Source organism: Stegastes partitus, unplaced genomic scaffold, assembly GCF_000690725.1.
Source record: "Stegastes partitus isolate 25-593 unplaced genomic scaffold, Stegastes_partitus-1.0.2 Scaffold412, whole genome shotgun sequence".
In the NCBI taxonomy this organism is placed as follows: Eukaryota; Metazoa; Chordata; class Actinopteri; family Pomacentridae; genus Stegastes; species Stegastes partitus.
The window spans coordinates 251,767-272,394 of record NW_007578143.1 but is presented as its reverse complement, the minus strand read 5'-3'; the positions used below and the strand labels follow the sequence as shown (position 1 = coordinate 272,394).

The following is a 20,628-nucleotide window of genomic DNA, read 5'->3' as shown; positions in this document are numbered from 1 at the left end:
TTACTTGGTCCGACTTAGTAAGAATAGTCAACGTTTGGACGTGAAGCCAACAAGTTTAGTTGCCGTCGCGTTAACGGAGAGAAGCGCATGTCTGAAAGGGGCTGTGTTGGCAGAATGTAGGTCATACTATCTGTGTGATACCAGGCTCGCCGTCCACGTGTGCATTGAAATAAACAAGCAAAGATAAGACGAGGTGCAGGGCTGGGCCCGGGATAAACGGGCCGTTAGATCTGTAAAGCCCTTTAGATCAAACACTCTCACAGGACAGTGGCACAGTTTGAGAAACACTCCAGGGAGTCGGTGCAGAGCGCTATCACCACCTCCGCCAACAAATGTTTTGCATTCAGTCAAATGAGAGGCGCTCAGCTGCAGCGTAGTTTGGCCAAGAAGTAGGCCACGCTGAGGAAGATCCACACCACCAGCAGGTTGGGGCTGAGGGCCAGCAGGGGCAGCGAGTACAGGAGGCTGGGGTCCAGCCGGAAGTCCCGCACCGGCAGCAAGCCGCTCAGGTTCTTCTGGATCACCCCCTCCCTCGTACCAATGCTGCCGAGTCACGTGGGCGGGAGGAGGAAGAAGAGGAGGAGGATGGAGGAGGAGATGTGGAGCAGGGTGGAGGAGAGAAATAAGGAGGGAGGGGGATAAAGATGACGAAAAGTGATGGACGGGGAAGGAGAGAGCAAATCCAAGGAAGAAAAAAAAAAGGGGGGAAGGTGAGGAGGGAGACGGGCGGCGAGTGTCGCAGCGAAGCCAAAATAAACAGATGGCGTGTACGTATGCATGCACAGAGGTGAAATGGCAAATCAACACGTGACGCAGGCGAGAAATCACAATGACAGCGAGGACGCCACGATGACAGAAAGAAGGTTCCCATGAGAGGGTGACGTCGAAATCATAGAAATACAAACCAAATGAAAATGAATCAACCAGAATAAAAACAACCCGGCAACAAAAAAAAAAAAGAACGGTCGCACAAACAGAAATGTCACGGGAAACAGAGGAGGAGGAAAAAGAGAGAGAGAAGAGAGAAACAAGAGAAATTAAGAAAGATGTTCTTTCTGAGGGAAAGAAGAAAATACAGCAATGGCTCTCCATGTTTAAATCCTCTAAGACATGGGGTGAGGACGGAGGAGGAGGACGGACATGGAAAAAACACTCTTTGTGTTGAAGGAGCAAAGTGGCGTTTTAAAGTCTAGGAGCTGGGATGTAGTCACTTAACCCTCTGAAGCCCAAAAATCGGAAAAGGCACGCCAGCTTTAAATGTAAACAGAAATAATTGTTGGGTTTTTAAACTTTCTGACAGTGACTGAGCGAATCATCTGAGGTTCAGTCAGGAAAATTAACCAAATCTAAGCTATCATAGTTCATCAGAACAACTTGGCTCAACGTGTCTGTTTTTAAAAATTTGCCAAAAATAAAGCGGATGTTTTAATGAGATTCTGTAAAAAACAAAAAATTCTGCGCTTCTCGATGCAGCTGTGAGCACAGACGTGACTCAGCTGCTGCCAACAGTGACGCGGCAAAAATTCTGTTTAGTTTTGAGCTGAAGTGCGGTTGGAAGAAACGTTCGTTGCAGAGAAAAAAAATGCGTCGACGTAAAAATATAAAGAAATTAAAATATCCCATTTTTCTTCGACACTGAACACGTTTAAAAGGCGTATTTTAGTTTCAAAATCATGCCAAAACATTTATCGGCGTTAGAAACTGTACAAACAAACGATCATCACACTTTTAACTCCACTGGGAAAACTGAACCGAATTTAACATCTTCATCAAAATCACTTTATTCTACGTGTCTCATTTAAAAAATTCACTAAAGATTAATTGCTTGGGAAGTTGTTGGAAGATACAACCAGCATGGGGAAGCATCTTCCTACAACTGATGTGCAGAGGAGAGAGAAAAAGTAATAAATATTTGTAGTATACTGAGTTTTGTCAAATGAATATTCAGAGAAATTTCTTTATTTTTTTTAACTCTTGAGGGAACTTATAACTGCACAGAAGACACCTCTGCCTACTTCTAGTCATGCTTGTGCAGGACTTTTTGTTGCAGTAAAAAAAAAAATGAGCGAGTAAAAACGTGACAGGAGCAAATTAAAAAACCTGCCTGGAGCTCTGAGGGTTAACTTCTGTTTAAAGGGTGTTTTGTCCATTCGGTTTACTCAGTTGGAACATGGATAAAAAGGGGATAATGAAGGGGAAGTTCAGAGGGAAGGGGAACAAGTATCTCCGAGCTTTTTCCGGCATGCGTCTTAAATCAAACTCTAAAAGGTGTTTTCATGCTCGTCGGCTGGTGAGGCAGAGGGGAGGGCGAAGGGAGGAGATGTGAGGAGAAGAGAAGAGGTGAAGAGACATGGTATCATGCCGTATCTGTGGGACTTTATTGCACAGGCGCCATTACATCTCAACAGAAATATTCACAACATGACATAACACAGCGTCTTTTTGTTTTTTTTCCACACAAACAGTTCCCGCTCGACACACAAACACAGAGTTGCAATAGACTGTCCTCTAGCGGGAAATCGCATTTACACAACGATCGATATCAATAAACGTCCTGTTTGGGAAAATAAAATCACCTCAGGTCTGGTGTCACCGTGTCTCCTGTCTGGTGGGATCTTGTTTCCTCTTTTAAAATCAATGCCTTTGTTTTTTAAAGCATTGTGGACACAAAAACTGTCAGAAATGTTGTTTTTAAGGTGCTGACTAGCTATTATTTTAATTGTTGATTAGTTATTTGGTCGATAAAACGACACAAAATGGTGAAAAATGCTGATGTTTTCCAAAAAATGATAAATATTCTGTCATAGAGGAGAAAAAAAACACATAATATATTATAAATATGCACATTTAAGTAGCCACAATCAGAGAATTTAGACTTTTTCTTTTTAAAAAATAGCTCAAACTGAAACAGATGCCGATTAATTTATAAATTGACAACTTATTGACTACATGAGGCAGCTGTGGGCAAAACGTATCTAAAAAATATAGATAAAATAAAGATATATAGCTTTAAAAATTAGTTTTAACTGTTTCTCTTCTTGCTGTTTCTTGCTGTTTATATTACTGTTGACAGTTTTTCTCCTGTTTTTATTGGTGGTTTCAGACACGTCTACGTATTCAGGAGCTAAAGTCCACATACACTCGTACACACCATGGATATCACGACCGTCTTGAGTTTCCAGTGACTTCTATAACTCTTACACTTCTGTTATGAAATCTTTGAAACACATTCATCTTTGTCACAATAAAACAATCCCGCATTTTGCTTCTTTTGTACATTTATCACAGGTGTTCTGGAAACATCCCAAAATCTGCTGGGTCATAAATATGCACACAGCAGTTCTAGTATTTGGTTAAACATCATTTGGCCGTTTTGACCTTAATTAGGTGCTTTTGGCAGCTGGTTGTATCTTTGAGCACATGTTGTGATAGAACTGGTGCAGTTGTAACACAGACTTGTCTCTTTGGCACAGTCCACAGGCTCGATTTGCCTTAAATATATCGGACAGTCGAGAGAGACAGACAGGAAAGCTGGGGTGAAGACATTGTAGCAAAGGGCCATGAGTGGGATTCCAACCAATGGCTGCTGCGTCGGGGACTGTAGGCCCTGTACATGGGTCACCAGTTCAACCAGTTGAGCTACAGCGGCGGCCCAGTCCACAGGCTCTTGATGGGGTTAACCAAACCTACTGTCAAGCATGGCGGTGGCAGCATTATGCTCAGGGCAGTTTTGCTGCCAGTGGAGCTGATGCTACCTCCACATTCTTCAGGACAAAACTAAAATCTTCAGTTAGGAGGTTGGGTCTTAGACACAGAGAGGTGTTCTAACAGGACAATGACCCCAAACATGCATCAAAAGTGGCAAATAAATGGTTAAATCAGACTAGAATTAAGGTTTTGTCCCCAAAGTCCTGACTTAAACTCCATTAAGAACCTGTAGACTGTGATTAAGAAACAAGTCTGTGCCAGAAAGACAACAAATTTAGCTTCCCAGTACCAATTCTGTCAAAAGGAGGCAAAGATACAGCCACAATTTTGTGAACGGAAACCAAAAACGCCTAATTGAGGTGAAAATTACTAAAGGACATTAAACCAAATACTGGCATTGCTGTATGTATATTGTTGACCCAGCAGATTTGATCATATTTCCAGAAAGCCAATAAAAAATGTATGAAAGAACCAAAATGCATTTTTTTGCGACAGAGACGTTAATGGTTCAGTAATTCCATCACAGAAAATTCAGACTTGTAGGAGTCAATGGAGGCTCAAGACTGCTGTGATGAACATGGTCTTTATGTATGTAAACTTTTGTTCACGACTTGCAAATTTCCAACGTGTAACAAAGACAGACTGAACCAAACTAATAAGAGAAGGTGAGAGGATGTGTTTTCCTTCCTGCTTTTCCAGCAGGCAGACGCTAATTAAAAGTGAATGTCGAAAAAGTGGCGTCATGAAGGAAAACAAAAGGTGTCAGCGATGGCGGGTGAAACGCTTCGATGATAAAAAAATAAAGGAAAAAGACGGACAAGACAAGCAGACAGACGTTCAGACAAACCAACAAGCGTCCGTCCACGACAACCAGCGAAGGAGGACTCTGAATATCAGTCGAGTAACTTTCATCTCCAGAATAATAACACGTCAGGAGAAATTTGAGCCTTTTTCTCTGAACTCCTTGACATTCAGCGTCCTCTCTGAGGTGAACTCCAGTTTGTTCTTTTTGCAGACAAAGCAAGTGGTGGCTTTTCAAATCACATGTGGGCAAAAACACACATTTAAATTCAAGCTTTTTAACTTTGTTTTGATTTTAAAGGCAGCAGCGTGTTGATCTAGTCGCTCTGTTTGACCTGGATTTAGCTCTCCAGTAATTTTAATTTGTTTTTTTACCCCAGTTTTGATTCCAGCTGCAATTTCCTGCTTTTTTCATTAACTGGCTGCTGTAATTTGATTTAAATCCAATTCAGAGCCACGTCTCTGCGTTTTAAAGCAAATCTCTGAATCTCAGAAAAAACTTTATGTTAATGTAGTTTCACTTTTTAATCAACGTATTGTAAAGTAGATTTATTGTAAAAGCAAAATTATTGTAATTTGCACATGTTATCCTTGCGTGAAAGTGCAAAAACGTAGGAATTTTCAGAAGGTTCTTGAACAAATCACGTGTGATGTATTGACTCAGTGTAAAAACTCGACCAAATCTGAGCTTAAAATTATGATATTTCATCAAAATCACTGTATTCTACATGCTTCGTTTAAAAATTTGCTTAAATTAAACCGCTTGATCTAAAGAGATTCCGTAAAAAACAAAACAAATTTGAGCTTCTTGGCAGAACCAAGACTCCGTGACTGACTCAGCTGTGACCAACAGTCATGTGACAAAAATTCAGCAACTTTTAGGCTGAACTGCAGGCTGTGTTTACTCAGAGAGGAGACGACAAGAGAGACTAAGAGGAAAATCAAACCTACTGGATCAATAAAATAAATGCAGCATGGCTCAGAAACAGTGAACAGAGCAGCAAGTTGTTGGAAGATGCATTCATCACGGTGAAACATCTTTCTACAACTGATGAGCAGAGGAGAGGAAAAGTCTGGAGAGGCTGTAAAAACGTAAAATATCTCCGGTATGTAGAGCCAACATTTTGTCAGTGTTGGTAACACACGTGGACAGTTATTTTTTCATTTTTTTGTAAAATAGATGTTCTAACTAATTCAGCATTTTTATTTTCTGTATGATTTCTGTCAGACTGTTTACATAAAAGTGCAGGATTTTATGCTGCAGTGAGAAATGAGCGAGAAAAAACGCAGAAGGAGCCAAAAAAACGCCCAGAAACTGCTTTAGAGGATTAAAAAGTTATCATTTTAGTACATAAGCAGCATTAAAAGTGCGCCGAATTAGCTGTTAGCATCTCTTGTTTGCGTTGTACCCATGGAAGTAAAGGCAACTATGGCTGGAATAGTATAGTAGGAAGGAAAACTTAAAAATGTGACGATTCTCAGGCAGATTCTGCAGCAGGTTTTGTGTGTTAACTGCATCTAAAAATACGTCTGTTTGTCCTAATTTGACAGAATTTTTGACTCAGTTTCATCTCATGTTGTATCTTTGTCTTTGGTAGTTAAAAACACCATCTAGAAGGATTAAATTCTTCCATTTGTAATGTTTACTAAGACTGATTGACCAGGTTTTCACTCTGGTTTCAGTGTTTTTTTGTTTTTTTGTTTTTGCCCAGGTGTGATTTGCGGTTGTGCGTTTTCATTCAGGCGCTGTGAGGGCGTCCTACCTGCGCATGCAGTCGAGGGCCTGCGTGAAGACCTGCGGCGCCATGCCGTGCTCGTGCTGCAGGATCAGGCACTGCTCCAACGTCACCGACATCGCCGTGCGGTCTTTGGCGCTTTTGCAGCTGGTGAAGCGAACGCCGTTCAGCCGCCGACAGATCTGAGACGGACAGAGATAAAGTAATGTGAATTAATGTGACACAAAAGTCTCCACGGCTCAGATGTACAGCTGTATTATCATGAGTGATGTGACGTGGCACGTTTCTTTAAAGAAATGCATCAAGATTGGACTCCAGCTGTCCTTGATTTGGAGTTAAAAGCAGTCATGTTGCCATCATTAAATGCTTTGGCTAAAGTTCTGTCGGTATCTGAGCAGAAGCTTCACCTCGGCCGCCTGCCAGAGGATGTCCACGTTCTTGTTTTTCCTGGCGTTGACGTTCTGGCCCAGAAACCTCAGCAGCTCAGGAAGACAAGTCTGAGAACGAGACCTCGGGAGGCCTGAATGTAGGTGAGACAAACACAGAGGGACGGACAGAAGAGTCAGAGCAGCCGGAAATATCATGAAAAGACGCATTAAATACACAGTTTGAGACGAACTTTAACTGGCTTCCAACAGAGTAAATACGACATTTTCCCTTTCAGTAATATATTATTAGAGCTGGTTCGGCTTTAGTTTTAGGATGGAACTAAAATATTGGCAAAATTACATCATTTATCAGAACAAGAATCTGTAAAAACACAGAGAACCATCAGATTTAAACTTTCCGACAGCCACTGAACACTTTCAATCACCTGTGATGTGCAAAACTAACTAAATAATTGCGGTATTTCATCATAATCACTTGATTCTACATGACACGTTTAAAGACTTGCTTAAAATAAACTGTTTACTTCAACTACATTCTGTAAAAACCCCAAAAATCTGCTCTCTTCATCACAACTGAGAAGCCTTTAGCGACTCACAGTCATGTTGAACTGCAGGCAGTGTTTACACAGAGCAGCGAGGAGACAACAATAGAAGGAAAAACACATTGTGCAGCATCAGTGAAATTAAAGCAGCGTGGCTCACAAACTGTAAACATTGTTGGAAGACACATCCAGCCTGGTGAAGCATGTTTCTAGAGTTATCATGTCACTGATTCAATACTGGACAAGTAGATCAGCTAATCCCTACATTCTGACCTCATCCTGGTGTAAGTTAGACTAAAGACTTAAACAACACAAGTTTTCTTGCGCTGCCATCTGGTGCAGGTTGTACTTACAGTCCTCAGGCAGGACTTCTTTGAACTGTTCGTAGTAGGAGTTCAGTCTGGAGAGACTCTCCGAGTTAATGATCTCCTGCAGGGACGTGTCTCCGAACCTGAAACTCACACAGAGAAGCGAAAGTTTTACCAACACCGACGTCTCCGCGGCTCTGAAGCGCCGGTTTCTCGTTGATTTTTACTCACTTCTCCGCCAGCGTCTGCTGCTCGTTGATGCCCACGTTGAAGTGAACCGGCTGAACCCTCAGCAGCATGCCGCTCTGGATCTCTCGAGGCAGAGCGTCGAACATGGTTCCTGGCAGCGGGATGCGAACGTTGAAGCCGTCGCGGTTCCCCGTGATGATGGGCAGCATGTCGGGGGCGGAGCTACCGGTCGCCTGGGTGACCTGAAAGCAGCATAAAGGTGATAAATATGCTGGTTTAAAGTTTTGTGTCAGGTCAACGCTGGAATCTGCAACTTTTTTTGTCTCCTATCAGTTTAAATAAACACGAGTCTTTCCTCTTTACTTCTTCTGTGTTGGAGGAAAACAGGAATAACTGAACTATAATCAAAACCAAACACAAAAACCTGTTTAATCAAGAGAGAGTCATGAAAAGCAGAAGAAAGAGGTTTGGTAAAAACACAGCACACAAGCACATAAAACAACAAAAAACACGACTATTGCAATGATATTATTGTCCATAGATATAAAAGCTGCAAAACCCAATGTTTACTTGTTTGTGTAGAGGATCCTTTTTTAGTTTTGTGAAGTGTTACAGATTTTTCAGCTCCTTTGGCTTTACTTTTCCATGTGGAGCCCTCATGTACACATAAAGTCTGTTTAAATAAGAAGAAATACTCGACTTTTTAACTTAGAAATGACGCCGTTGTTGAGATTCTGCCGTCTCTAAACCTATCTGTGCTTCATGTTACATCCTGTCATGTAAATATGATCTCATATATGTATAAATACTGTAAACGAAGACATTCAGGGTGTGTTCTTCTACCTTAAAGGTGACGTTACGCAGATCCATGATGCCGACGCTCATGTCCTCCAGCATGGCGAGCTCCTCTCCTGCAAACACACAGTCAGTCAGTCACTGTTCGGTGGAAACACTACGCCAGGCAGAGCTGACGGAGGTGATCTGAGGGCGTGTTGGTACCGTAGGTGCTGAGCAGGGACTCGAACTGAGCCAGCAGGCCGATGGTGTAGAGCTGTCGCAGGAACCCGTTGTCACGGAGACAGTTCCTCAGTTTGATGATGAAGCCGCAGATGAGCGCGGTGAGCTGCATGAACACATCAACGTCAGATCTGGTGTTCACTGTGTGTGAGCAGCAGCCACAGCTTTCAGATTTGTTTCAACAGAACATAATCTAATATCTGTTAAGCAGTGATTTCAGTCAGACTGTGAAGGAAAATTAACAGGGATGAAACATTTAATTATCCTTCAGTCTCAATGAATGAATTCAGTGATTTAATCGTAAAGCACAGTTAAAACAACAGTGGCTTCCAGTTGTTAATTAACCTAACAAGTTTAAAAATGTCAGTTAAGACTGTTGTGTCATTTATGGTGTGATTTTAACAGAGTAATTTACATATTAGAGACTGAAACTCTTTAAGATCCTGCAGACGGCCTGAAACAACAAACATTCCTGTTTCTTCTTCTATTAAATATGAAAACAAAAGAGTTTAATTACAAAGGAGTTAACAGAATACTAATATATTTACAATCTGAAGCATTAATCACACTTTCACCAAAAAACTCATAAAGGTTTGAGCAGAAAAGAGCCAATTTATTACTTATCTGGACCCCAAAACCCTCCTGCAGTTTTGAAAGGCATGTTATTTATTCATTGTTTTTAAATCACCAAAATTAAACCATTTATCGGCGCCAGATGCTTTCATACTAAAAAAAAACAGTCTCTGAACTAGTCCCCTGCAACATGCTGTTCTGTCAGAAAAATGAACCGAATCTAAGCTGAAAATGTTGATATTTTATCTTCTATTCTATGTCTCATTAAATTTTTTTTTTACCAAAAATAAACCATTAGCACCAGATTCCCTAAAAAAATAGATCTGCAGGCAGCGTTCACACAGAGCAGAACACGTTGAGGCCATTTTGTTCCCAGATTTTTTTGCAAAATAAATAATAATAACAATCTGTCAGACACTTTTAAGTTCTCTCTACTTCTTCTACTCGTGCTGTTTCCACACAGACTTCATATTGCGATTAAAAATGAGCCCACAGTGAGTAAAAAGGAACAGAAACTGCTCGGCCTCCGGGGGGGTTAGTCTGCACGATTCAAATCAACGTATGGTTTTATATATAGACAGTAAAGCTTGGCTGCTCATGAGATTATGTAACTGGACGCAACCGCATGCATCCGAGTGTGAAGGAAATCCTGTGCAGCTCGGCGTCACCGGGGGGTTTCAGCACCGTCCCGATCATTTCATGTAACAGGCTGTTTTTTTTATGAGAACAGTGGAGTAAAAGGCTCACATATGAAAAACTTTCTGACTTGATCTGCAATTTAATATGACATTTAGATGAACTTGCTGATCAAATTATTGATAGTTTCATCTGATAACATTAGAAAATTGGTCTTTAAATTGATTATTTTATAATCAAAGCACAAAGGTTCTCATTTTATAAAAGCATAAGATCAAGAAAAGCAGAAAATCCTCACATGTGAGCAGCTGGAATATTTGTTATCTACGTTTGGAAATCTTCTGTTTATCAGTTTTCTTCTCATTGTTTACTTCTATCTACCTGATGAGTAGTTTTTGTGGAAGCCTGCTGCTGACTGAACTTGACTGTTTCTGCCAAAACCTCAATAGTACGAGGATCTAAAAATATCAGAGAAAGACTCGAGATCCTGTTTTTAACTTCGGCCCAGAAGAGCTGAACCGTCTCTGGCAGCCGAGTAGGAGTTTGATCCTGTTTTTAACCTTCACTTCACTCCAGAGTCTAACAGACGCACGGTGAAGCCGCGGCGAAGTCGGTAGTATTTACAGATTCGCTTATGTAAAGGTGAAGTCTGACCGTCTGGCAGAAGACGACGTCGCGGCGGTACTGCAGCGACACGTCCATGGCGATGGTGGGAGCGCTGTCCTGCATCAACAGGAACACCATCGACTTCTTGGCCTTGTCGCTCATCATGGCGACGCACTCGGTGAGCGTGGTGAGGAGGGGGTACAGCGCCTCGCTCCACTCGCCTGGTGGATTAATAACACAGCATTAGGCTCGTCTTGAAGGAAAAGAAAAATCACAAAATCTATCAGCCAGAAAAATCTGTGAAAAAAGAAGGAATCCTCAAACTAATCAGCCGTGATGTTGAGAAAATGAAACATCTGAGAGTTCAGCAAAATCATTTCAAGATAAAAAGGAGGAAAGTAAGAAGCAAGTAAGGGAAAAAAGAGAAAAGGAACGAAAAAGGAGTGAAAAGGACAGAAAAAGAAGGCAAAGGTAGAAGGAAGGAAAAAAGGAAACAATAAAGGAAGGAAGGAAACTTTGACACAAAGACAAAACAAGAAAAAAAGGAAGGAAAGAAGGGAAGAAGGAAACAAGGAAGGAGAAAACCAGGAGGGATTGAAACTATAAAACAACAAAAACAAAAGAAATGGAAAAAAGAAAAGAACTAATTTCTTTTTCTTCACAGAAGGAAATAAATTCTTGGAAGGAGGGAAGCAAGGAGGAAAGAAAACAAGAAAAGACGTAAACAAGGAAGCTAGATAGGATGGTAGGAAAAAAAACAAGGAAGGAGAGAAGGAAGGAAGAAAGGACAAAAACAAGAAAAGAAGGATGGAAAATCTCAAGGAAGGAAACAAGGACACAATGAAGAAAACAAGAAAGACAGGAATGAAAGAACCAAGGATTGAAGGAAGGAAGGAAGGAAAGAAGGAAGTGAAGAAGGAGTGAAGAGTCTGAAGGGTTAAATATCTCTTTGGTATCATATCAGGTCATTCAAACGGGATTAAAAGTGAATTCAGGAGCTAATTTGGACATTTTTTTAGACAGAAATAAAAAACAGATGAACAGAAACAACAGGAAGCAGAAGCTTTGACAGAGACTGAACCAATCAGACTGAAGCTCCAGGACGTCTGGTTTATTACATCATCGCCTAAACTATGACATCATTGCCTGATTGCAACTATGACGTCATTGCCCGATTGAAACTATGACGTAATCACTATGATCGCAACTATGACGTAATCACTATGATCGCAACTATGACGTAATCACTATGATCGCAACTATGACGTCATCGCCTGATTGAAACTATGACATCATCGCCTGATCGCAACTATGACGTCATCGCCTGATTGAAACTATGACGTCATCACCTGATACAAGGAAGGAAGGCGGGAAAGACTGAGAAACAAGGTAGGAAGGAAACAAGGAACAACAGAAGGAAGGAAACAAGGAAGGATGAAATCAAGCAAAAGAAGTAATTAAAGAAGGAATGAAACAGGGAAGGAAGGGGAGAAGGAAGGAAACAAGGTCAGATGGAAGGAAGCAAGAAAGGAAACAATGAAGAAAGGAAACAGAAGGAAATAGGTAAGTACAGAGGGGAACAAGGAGGAGAGAAGAAAACAAGAATGGAAAGAAATGGGGAAGGAAGGAAAGAAGGAGGGAAAGAAGGAACGAGAAAAGGAAGAAAAGAAGGAAGGAAGGAAACAAGGCTATGAAGTCTGAACTAACTGCCCACATGTGGCTGCATTTTGATGAACCAACGTGGCAGAAACCTTCGTCCAACTCGTCGTCTTCAGACTTTGGGGTTTATCGCTTCAGGTTCTAGATGTGAACTTGTCAGATTGGTCTTTTTCAGTTCGTTTGTTCCCATAATTATAATTCTTCCCTGCTAAAGCGCTCATAGGTCGTGTTCAAACCATGAATGAAGAGAACTAAAGTCGTGTTGCACGCAGCTGGTTAACAAATTCAGTAGAAGCTGGTTATCTACGCAGATGTGGTCCTGGAGAGGTGGGACAGGAGAGAGAAGCATGGAGGACAGGCAGCTCTTACCTGGATACGCCTCCTCAGCACCGGGGCTCGCATCTGGAGGAGAGGATGGAGGCGCAACATGCGTGATTAGCCACAGGGGGCAGCAGAGACACACAGAAAACAGTGCAGACCGGGGTCAAACATCGACCTTCGACGTAGGTTAGAACGCTCGTTTTCACTAATTATCGATAGAGATCTGTTTTGATTAACGCAAAAACAAAAATCTAATTTCGTGAGCTAATCTGAGTTCATGAAGGGAATAAAGTTTATTCCAAAACGCACAATTTTAAATGTAAATAGCTCCAAAACAGATGCTGATTTTCACGAAACAAGTAAAGAAATCTAGCACGTGGTTTAAAAAGCATCTGTAAATAAGATAGACAGTTTAGTTGTTACGATTTATGAAACCACTGATTTTCAACTTTCAGATGCTCCTTGAACTACTCATCTGTGACCAAATCCAAGCGTAAAATCGAATTGTTTTACTCTACATCTCATTTCAAAAGCTACAAAAAATAAACTGTTCGCAGCAATCAGATTCTGTAAAAAACTAAAAAATCTGCGCTCCTCGACGCAACTACAAAGCCATTCTTGACTCAGCTATTATCAACAGTTATTTTACAAAAATTGAAAGTTTTCAGGTACAGTTTGGGATTTTTATAGGGTCAGTTTTTGTTTTGTACCTACTAGATTTAATTCAGATAAAACATTTGTTCAACTTTTCTTGTCTGATCCTTTTTTTTGTAGCTGTTTATATTAAAGCCAGATAAAAACCACAGACATCTGAAATAACAGTGACACATTAAGATAATTAGTGTCCACAGACATAATATCAACATCAAACTCTACATGTCTGGTATAAAAAATTTGCAAAAAAAAGTATTTTCTCCAATCTGACTCAGCTAAAAACTAAAAATTTTTGCTCCTCGACGCAGTTGAAAGCAGTAAATTGGATGTGGAGAAACCGTTTCTTTCTGGTGTTGGTGGAAATTTGGAATTATGTTTTTAGGTTTTTGCAAATTTTATAGTTAAATTAATGGAGTGAAGACATGTTTAGGTTCTCTCTACGTCTATTCACGGTTGTTCTGTTTCCAAAGAGGTGCAGGACGAGTCCACGGTGAGTAAAAATGTGACAGGAGCAAAGAAACCTAAGTCTAAGTAGCCGCCTGAAACCACGAAAGACCTTTTTTTTTTACATCTCATTCCTCAGTAAACTCAAGCTCGGACAGACATTTGACCCCGGTCCGGCACAACATGTACAAAACCTCAGATACGACTCAGCTCAGAGCTACAATAACACTGCAGCACAGGAGGGAAAAGACAAATATCGCACACAAAACATAACAAAATGCCGACAAATAATTCAACAAAACCTGCCTCGATTAAAAAACTCTGTCAGGTGAAGGAAAACGTGACATGAGCGCGGCGACAGAAGAGGAAGAAGCAGAAGCAGAAAAATAAACGTACAGGTTTCGGGGCTGGGAGGACGTGCAGAGGAGGAGGAGGAGGATGGAGGCGGTGATGAAGGTGGAGGAGGCTCTGATGATGAAGGTGATGATGATGATGGTGGTGGTAAGGATGGAGACTCCTGCGACATGTTTCCTGGGTTGATCCAGAAAGCTCGTCTTTTCCCATCACCTTTTCACAGCCATACAAGAGTCAATTCATACTTAACTGAATGCAATCAGTGCATCAATGACCGGTTAGTTTATTTTTTGATCAGCTGCAGGCCTGTGAAAGCTGATTTTAGCTATTTTTGTTGGTTTTTCATCACTCTGAAGGAAGCAAAAAGAAACCAGATAATTAAAAACAGGAATGTTTTGGGGTAACATGAGCAGAAACTATAAATAATAATGACTACTGGGTCATTCAATGAAAAATCAGCTGATTTTAAAATCTACAATAACTTTAGTATATTTAATAAAGTCGTGCAGAGTTACAGGCCCTTTAAATACAGAGGGAATGAGTCCAGATTTCAGGCTTTTAAATCACTTTTTCCATCATTTCTGAGCCTCATAGCTTCACCGAAACAGCAGATAAACAAACTTTCAGGGCTCAGTTCTGCTAAAAACTACATGATCTAAATCTGCTTTTTGTTCATTTACAAACCACCTCTGAGCATCAATATTATGGGATGCATCATAGTTTGAACTGCAGCAGTTTAATGTGTATGACACAGAAATCATGGGTATCCTGGATGTGTTCCTGTTGTCTGATAATTCACCAGAGAAAACTTTAAAAAGTGCATCCTGGGTAAATTTTCAAGGCTCATATCAGCATGCGTGATGGCGGAACAAGTTCTAGACAATGAAAGGATCATTTTTACCCACATTTGATACCAGGATCATCTTTTAGACACGTTTCCTTCTGCGGCAAAACTACGTCCTCAAATAGAAATAATTGGACACTTGCAAAATGTGAAGAGCGAAAGCAGGACCAAACTATGCACTTTAAGGGCCTGTGACTGTGAATTTTGCACTGCTTCTCGAATATATTTAAAGTGATCATAGATTAACAACATCAGCTGATTCTGAGGAGGTCAGGGGGGAAGCTTTTCCAGATTTGGTTGATGCAAGAACAGAATCAAAAGAACCCTCGAGAGCGTCTTCGGTCCATCCCGTGTGCGAGTGCGTTACCTTTCTTGGTGCTGCCGCCCTGCAGGTCACTCTGGGAACTGTCCTGACTGCCCACGCTTGGCCTCCTCTCTTTCTGAAGCAGCTTGTCCACTCGCTGGATGATGCACTCCAGGGATTTGTCCACATTCAGCCACACCTTCTCCTGCAGACGCATGTTTAACGCAGAGAATTTAATGTTTAATGTTTAACCCGCTGAACACCAAAAGTCACTGCAAAACTCAGCCAGAAGCTATAAAAGCAGAGAGAATCATCAGATTTTCTACGTTGCGATGGTCCTTGAACTACTCATCTGTCATTAGATTTAATTTAATCTGAGCTAACTACTCACCTGACTTGAGCTTCTGTTGGGAAAAAACAACCAAATCTAAGCTTACATTAATAAGTTTTGTGGGTGACTTTACAAGTCCCAATAAAAAATTTACCAAAAATGAAACATTTGCATGAAACAGATTCTATAAAAAACTGAGAAGTCATTTGTGATTTAGCTGCAAACAACAATCACATGACAAACAATCTGGGATTTTTCGGCTGAACTGCAGGCAGTGTTTAAGGAAACTAATTAAATATGTAAATGATTATCTATAGTATGCAGAATTAGCATTTTCCCAGTGTTGACAACATATACAGACATTTGGGAAAATGTTGTACATGCTGATTAAATTCTTATGAAATGAATAATCAAAGAAATTCTTTTTTATTTTTTATTTCTGTCATTCTAACTGTGACATTTCTGGGTTTCTTCTCCTTCGTCATGGTTCTTCTGTTTCCATGGAGGTGCAGGAGTTTATATTGAGCCCACAATGAGTAAAAATGAGATGGGAACAAGAAGCTGCTTTAGGTTCAGATGGTATAGTTGTACATTTAAACAGAAAAAAAAAAGACAAGCTAAAATTAGCAGGATGCAGCAAAAAAGAGCTGCGAAGCTATTAAAAAAAATTACAGCAAAGGAAAGATCTGAGCCGGAGGCGAGAGAGGATGCACGAGTTACGAGATGAATCACACAAGTGAGATTTATGAGTTTCATTACATAACTCGTGCCAGGCTGCCCGGGGATACGGAGAACAACACTGCAGATTTAGACTAATGACTGTAATAATGAACATAGTGACGTCCCTTTATGTCAACGAAACTAAGCTGCTCTGTCCTCTCGTGGTGAAATCTAAACTTTAAAAAACGTCCTGGAGAACTCACCCACTCCTCTTCGTGCCAGTCCACGTGCAGCGAAGATCGGCTGTTGCGACCGCTCCACTTGGCCAGCAGCGTGTCCTGGTCGTTGCGGAGGACTACTTGTTCCGACTCGGCGGAAGGAGACGCTTTGGAGGCGATGTACTCGGGCCGCGCCGCGTTCAGGGCCTGGATGGCCGACGCCAGCAGTTTGCAGTCGCACACCGTCACCAGCTGACGAGTCTGAAAAGGAGAAGGGCTCTCTGTTGCCTCCGTTTTGCCTTTAAAGGTGCCATCCAAACAAACCGAACAGTTCTTCTGACCTTATCAGCCAGAATGGCGAGCGTCCTCTCCAGTCCGCTGGCCGATCGGTCTTTGGCGGCCCGCGAAAGCCTCTCGGCGTAGTAGCTGACCTGAGTCTTGAGCGTGTTGATGTGGGCGATGATCTCTTTGGCTCGGACGATGTCCTGCGGGATGTAGACGATGGACTGCGAGCTGGAGAGGGCGCTGCTGCAGGAAACAAAGACTCGTTTGTCTCTGAGCTGACGACACTCTCTTATATTTACATACTTATCATGTGAAGAGTTAACTAGCGCTGCAAATTCTGTATCATTTCCTCAACCAATCAGTCAATCAAGAGTCTGTTTACCGCCACATAAGTCTTTGTCATGGTGCCCCTTGCTAGCTAAACCCCCACAATGCTCTCTGTTTCCCAACCTAAACTACCTGGTGTCCGAGCGACATCAAGAGGCTCCACCTGGTGGAACAACGAGGTACTACAGCTGATCTACAGTACATTATCTAACATGCATGTCATTCACCTGCTGCCTTATCAGTTAATATATTCTTGTTCGGTTAAAATAATTAATCGCTCGAACAATAATCAACAACATCCCGAGAATTAGCTGCTGCGTCTCAGAGGATCCGTTTCATAAATTAAGTGTTACTTCCCTTCCTTTGTTACTCAAGTACAGCTTTGTTAATGTTACAGACATTTACAGACATAAATATAGTGTTTGCATGCACATGCCTGTTCTTGACGGTCCTGATCAGTAGCCGTGTTTCCATATTGTTGTCGAGAGAATTTGCAAAAAAAAATACAGGAAGTAAATGTGAGCTTGGCTTGTTTCCGAGCTAACAAACTACATCGTGTCAGAAGGGGGCGCTGTACGCGACATGGCTGCAGAGTAGAAGAAAACCAAGAAACCGGAAAGTAAAGCTCAAAGAAAAAGAAACAAACTTCATACATCTCCAAGAGAAAAGTTGAGTCTTCAGGAAAGTTGAGGACTTTCTGTATTTTTACTTCTATGTTGATCTAGTTTTATATTGTACTTATTATTTATTAGGCTTTTTAAAAACCGGGACATGAGCACCAATATCGTACCACAAACATGTAAATGTGAGCTGACAATAAAGTTCCTTGAATCCTTTTTCTGGCTTTTGAAATCAGACATGTTCGAAGACAAAGACGGTGAAAGAAAACAGCTGATCAGTCGTGAGTTAAACATTTGCTACGTAAGAAATTATTTTAAAAAAGGTGTTTCCATCTCCCATGAAAGTCTGATCCACCTCAAGCGAGTGTAAAAATGTTTGTTCAGGGACGTTTTTTTTATTTTTTCTAAAGCGATATCAGAAAATAAGCGTGAAAACACATGATGGAAACACGGCCAGTGGCTCAGGAAAGACAACATAAAACTGACTTGGATAAACACTGAGGACTGTGGGTGATACCGCTCACTTTACAAACTCAGAAGTTTAACGCCAGCGTTTAAGTTTTGTGCAGATGTGTGTTTTTATGAGATTCAAACACAGACTGAGTTCACAAAATGAGCGGCATTTCGACAAACTGTGTTATAAAACGTGACCTTTGTTTCAGACCACATACGTCTGACTCACTTTCAAACCTTTGCTGCTATTAATATAAGTTTTGTGATCAAGTGTTTGCAAGTCACACCAAAACTTCCCACCAGCTCATCGGCAACGCTGGAGACTATTTGTCTTACAGGAACAGTGACAGCAGTTTTTATGGAGGCAAACAGAATGGAAACGAGCAAAAGCGATGCAACAACTCACCATTCCTCCTCATATACGCTGATCAAGAAAGTAACAAAAAGAAAATTAAGAGGAAGCCACAGAACTGAACCGCAGAAGAAATGCAGAAATTGGAGAAACAATGCAGTCATTTCATGTAAAAAAAATATCAAAGCATTCGAACCATCTGAACCAATAAAATCATATCATGAATGAAGCAAAACACAAGATTCAAGACCAGAGATCACTGAGGAGGTAAAACATGCCTTTTTAAATTTCATTTTGCTGTTTTATGGACAGATTGGTGAACTTACTGCTTCTTTGCCTCCTCAAACTTCTGGATGAGCTTCCTCAGTCCGCTGTTCTTAAAGCCCTGACAGTGAGCAGCTGGAGCGCCGATGGTCACCACGTCGTAGGTGTGCTCTGGAGAACCGACGCAGGGACGTTAGGAATTAAAAATTAGTAGGTTTGCGCTGAAAAATTGCGATTAAAGACATGTTGGTGTCTCACCGAAGCCCAGCTCGTCCTGCACCCTCATCCTCTGAACGTGGAGGTTGGTCGGCATGAACTCCAGCTTCCTCTCCGCCTTCAGGTTGCTGGCTTTGAACGACGGACCTGACGGGACGAGCAGAGAGCAGCATTTTTACTCATTTTTCACTGCAACATAAAGTCCTGCACCTCTATGGAAACATCACAACCACAAAGAAGGAGAGAGAACCCAGAAATGTCTTGTGTCGCAATATAAATCATAAAAAAAAGAAAAAAAAAATTTAATTTCTTTAATTATGTCTTCTCTAAAAAATGGAAAAACCTGGAATTTACATTTACATTTACATTTTTCCAAGTGCACACAAAAGACATAACTGTGGTTCTAAATACTATAAATATTGAACTATTTACATTCTTACAAACTTTTTTTTCACTCTGTTCAGTTCACCAGTTGTAAAAAGATGCTCCACCATGCTGAATGTGTCTTCCAATAATCTTCTCCTCTCTGTACTGTTTTTGAGTCGTGCTGTATTTATTTTATTGACTCAATACTTTTTATTTTTCTCTTAAACTCTCTTCTAGTTTCTCTCTGTGTCCCATTTGTAATATTTCATGATCATACGTGATATCACCTCCGACTCATCGCCAGTGTTATTTATTTGTTTTTCTGCTCTCGTCTTATTTTAACTCACTCATTTGTATGTTCAGTGATGTGTTGTACTTTTTTCTTATTGATTCGCGTTTGTAATATCTGGCAAAATAATTTAATTCCGGATTAATAAACTTTTATCTGATCTCTCTCCCTGCGCACCTTTTTCTGCACATATTTCCTTTGCTTTTAAATGTCGCTTTAAAAGCAAAAAAAAAAAAAAGGAAAAAAAAGAAAAAAAGAAAAAATAATAAAAAAAGAAAAAACCAATTTAAAAAGTAATTAAAAAATAACTTAAAAATAATAATATATTTTAAAAAATACAAAAAAAGAAAAGAAAGAAATTTTAAAAATAAAAACAATAATAATAAATAAATTACTATTATTTTATTTATTTATTTGACTTTATATTTCTACTTTTACTAGCCTTTTCTTTTATGGATTCATTTTTGATTAATATGACTTTATATTGCCACATCATTTATTTTTTATTTATTCTTCTTTTTATTTTCACTTTTATTTTTCTATTCTTTAATTGGTGTATTTTTGTAATCTGGCGCTCTCACTGCTCCACACAACCCTGCCAGCAGTTCAACTGTAAGCTCAGACTTTTTGTTATTTGATTGAATTTTTTTAACTAGACAAGTAGAATGAAGTGATTTTGACTGAAGGCCACGATTTTAAATGTAGATTTTGAAAAGCTTTCCGCCCAAACTGCACATCAGAGATTGCTAGTTCAAGGACAATTGGAAAGTTCAAAATCCAACAATTCTTTCTGCTCTTTCTTCCAGTTTTTTGCTTTTCAAACCTGCCAGTGGGTTTTAGGTTTCAGACAGTCAAACAAACTCTGTTATAGTTTAATTTCTTTGCTGCATTTAAATATATTTTCTACAACCTTGAACTGTTCTGTCGTCATATTTTAGGCTGAGGCAGTCGTGGCTTCATGGTTGTGCTGAGAAGTGCAGAATTTTTTGTTTTTTAGAGACTTTGGTTTGAGTAAACAGTTTATTTTTACATGATTTGGATGAAAAGTCACATCTAAAGTTGTAAATGTGATGATTCCTTTTAGATTTTACACTTTCACACTCTGATAAATGGGATAAATTTGTCCATTTTTATGCATAAAACATGACTTTTAAGTTCTGGA

The 20,628-nt window shown here is 40.3% G+C and overlaps 1 protein-coding gene across 1 annotated transcript in view; it reads right to left on the bottom strand.

The window, feature by feature from the left end:
* LOC103360033 (type I inositol 3,4-bisphosphate 4-phosphatase-like) overlaps positions 1 to 20,628 on the bottom strand; it is a 71,971-nt gene that overhangs the window by 12,955 nt on the left and 38,388 nt on the right. Inside the window, exons 11-25 of the mRNA XM_008285660.1 lie at positions 19,525 to 19,583; positions 18,854 to 18,958; positions 18,658 to 18,766; positions 16,636 to 16,822; positions 16,340 to 16,555; positions 15,149 to 15,290; positions 13,980 to 14,150; positions 12,534 to 12,566; positions 10,554 to 10,726; positions 8,673 to 8,796; positions 8,517 to 8,584; positions 7,716 to 7,915; positions 7,530 to 7,627; positions 6,653 to 6,765; positions 6,273 to 6,427 (exon numbers count right to left, since the gene is read on the bottom strand). Coding sequence (XP_008283882.1) covers positions 6,273 to 6,427; positions 6,653 to 6,765; positions 7,530 to 7,627; positions 7,716 to 7,915; positions 8,517 to 8,584; positions 8,673 to 8,796; positions 10,554 to 10,726; positions 12,534 to 12,566; positions 13,980 to 14,150; positions 15,149 to 15,290; positions 16,340 to 16,555; positions 16,636 to 16,822; positions 18,658 to 18,766; positions 18,854 to 18,958; positions 19,525 to 19,583 — 1,953 coding nt within the window. The remainder of the gene's footprint in view (positions 1 to 6,272; positions 6,428 to 6,652; positions 6,766 to 7,529; positions 7,628 to 7,715; positions 7,916 to 8,516; positions 8,585 to 8,672; positions 8,797 to 10,553; positions 10,727 to 12,533; positions 12,567 to 13,979; positions 14,151 to 15,148; positions 15,291 to 16,339; positions 16,556 to 16,635; positions 16,823 to 18,657; positions 18,767 to 18,853; positions 18,959 to 19,524; positions 19,584 to 20,628) is intronic.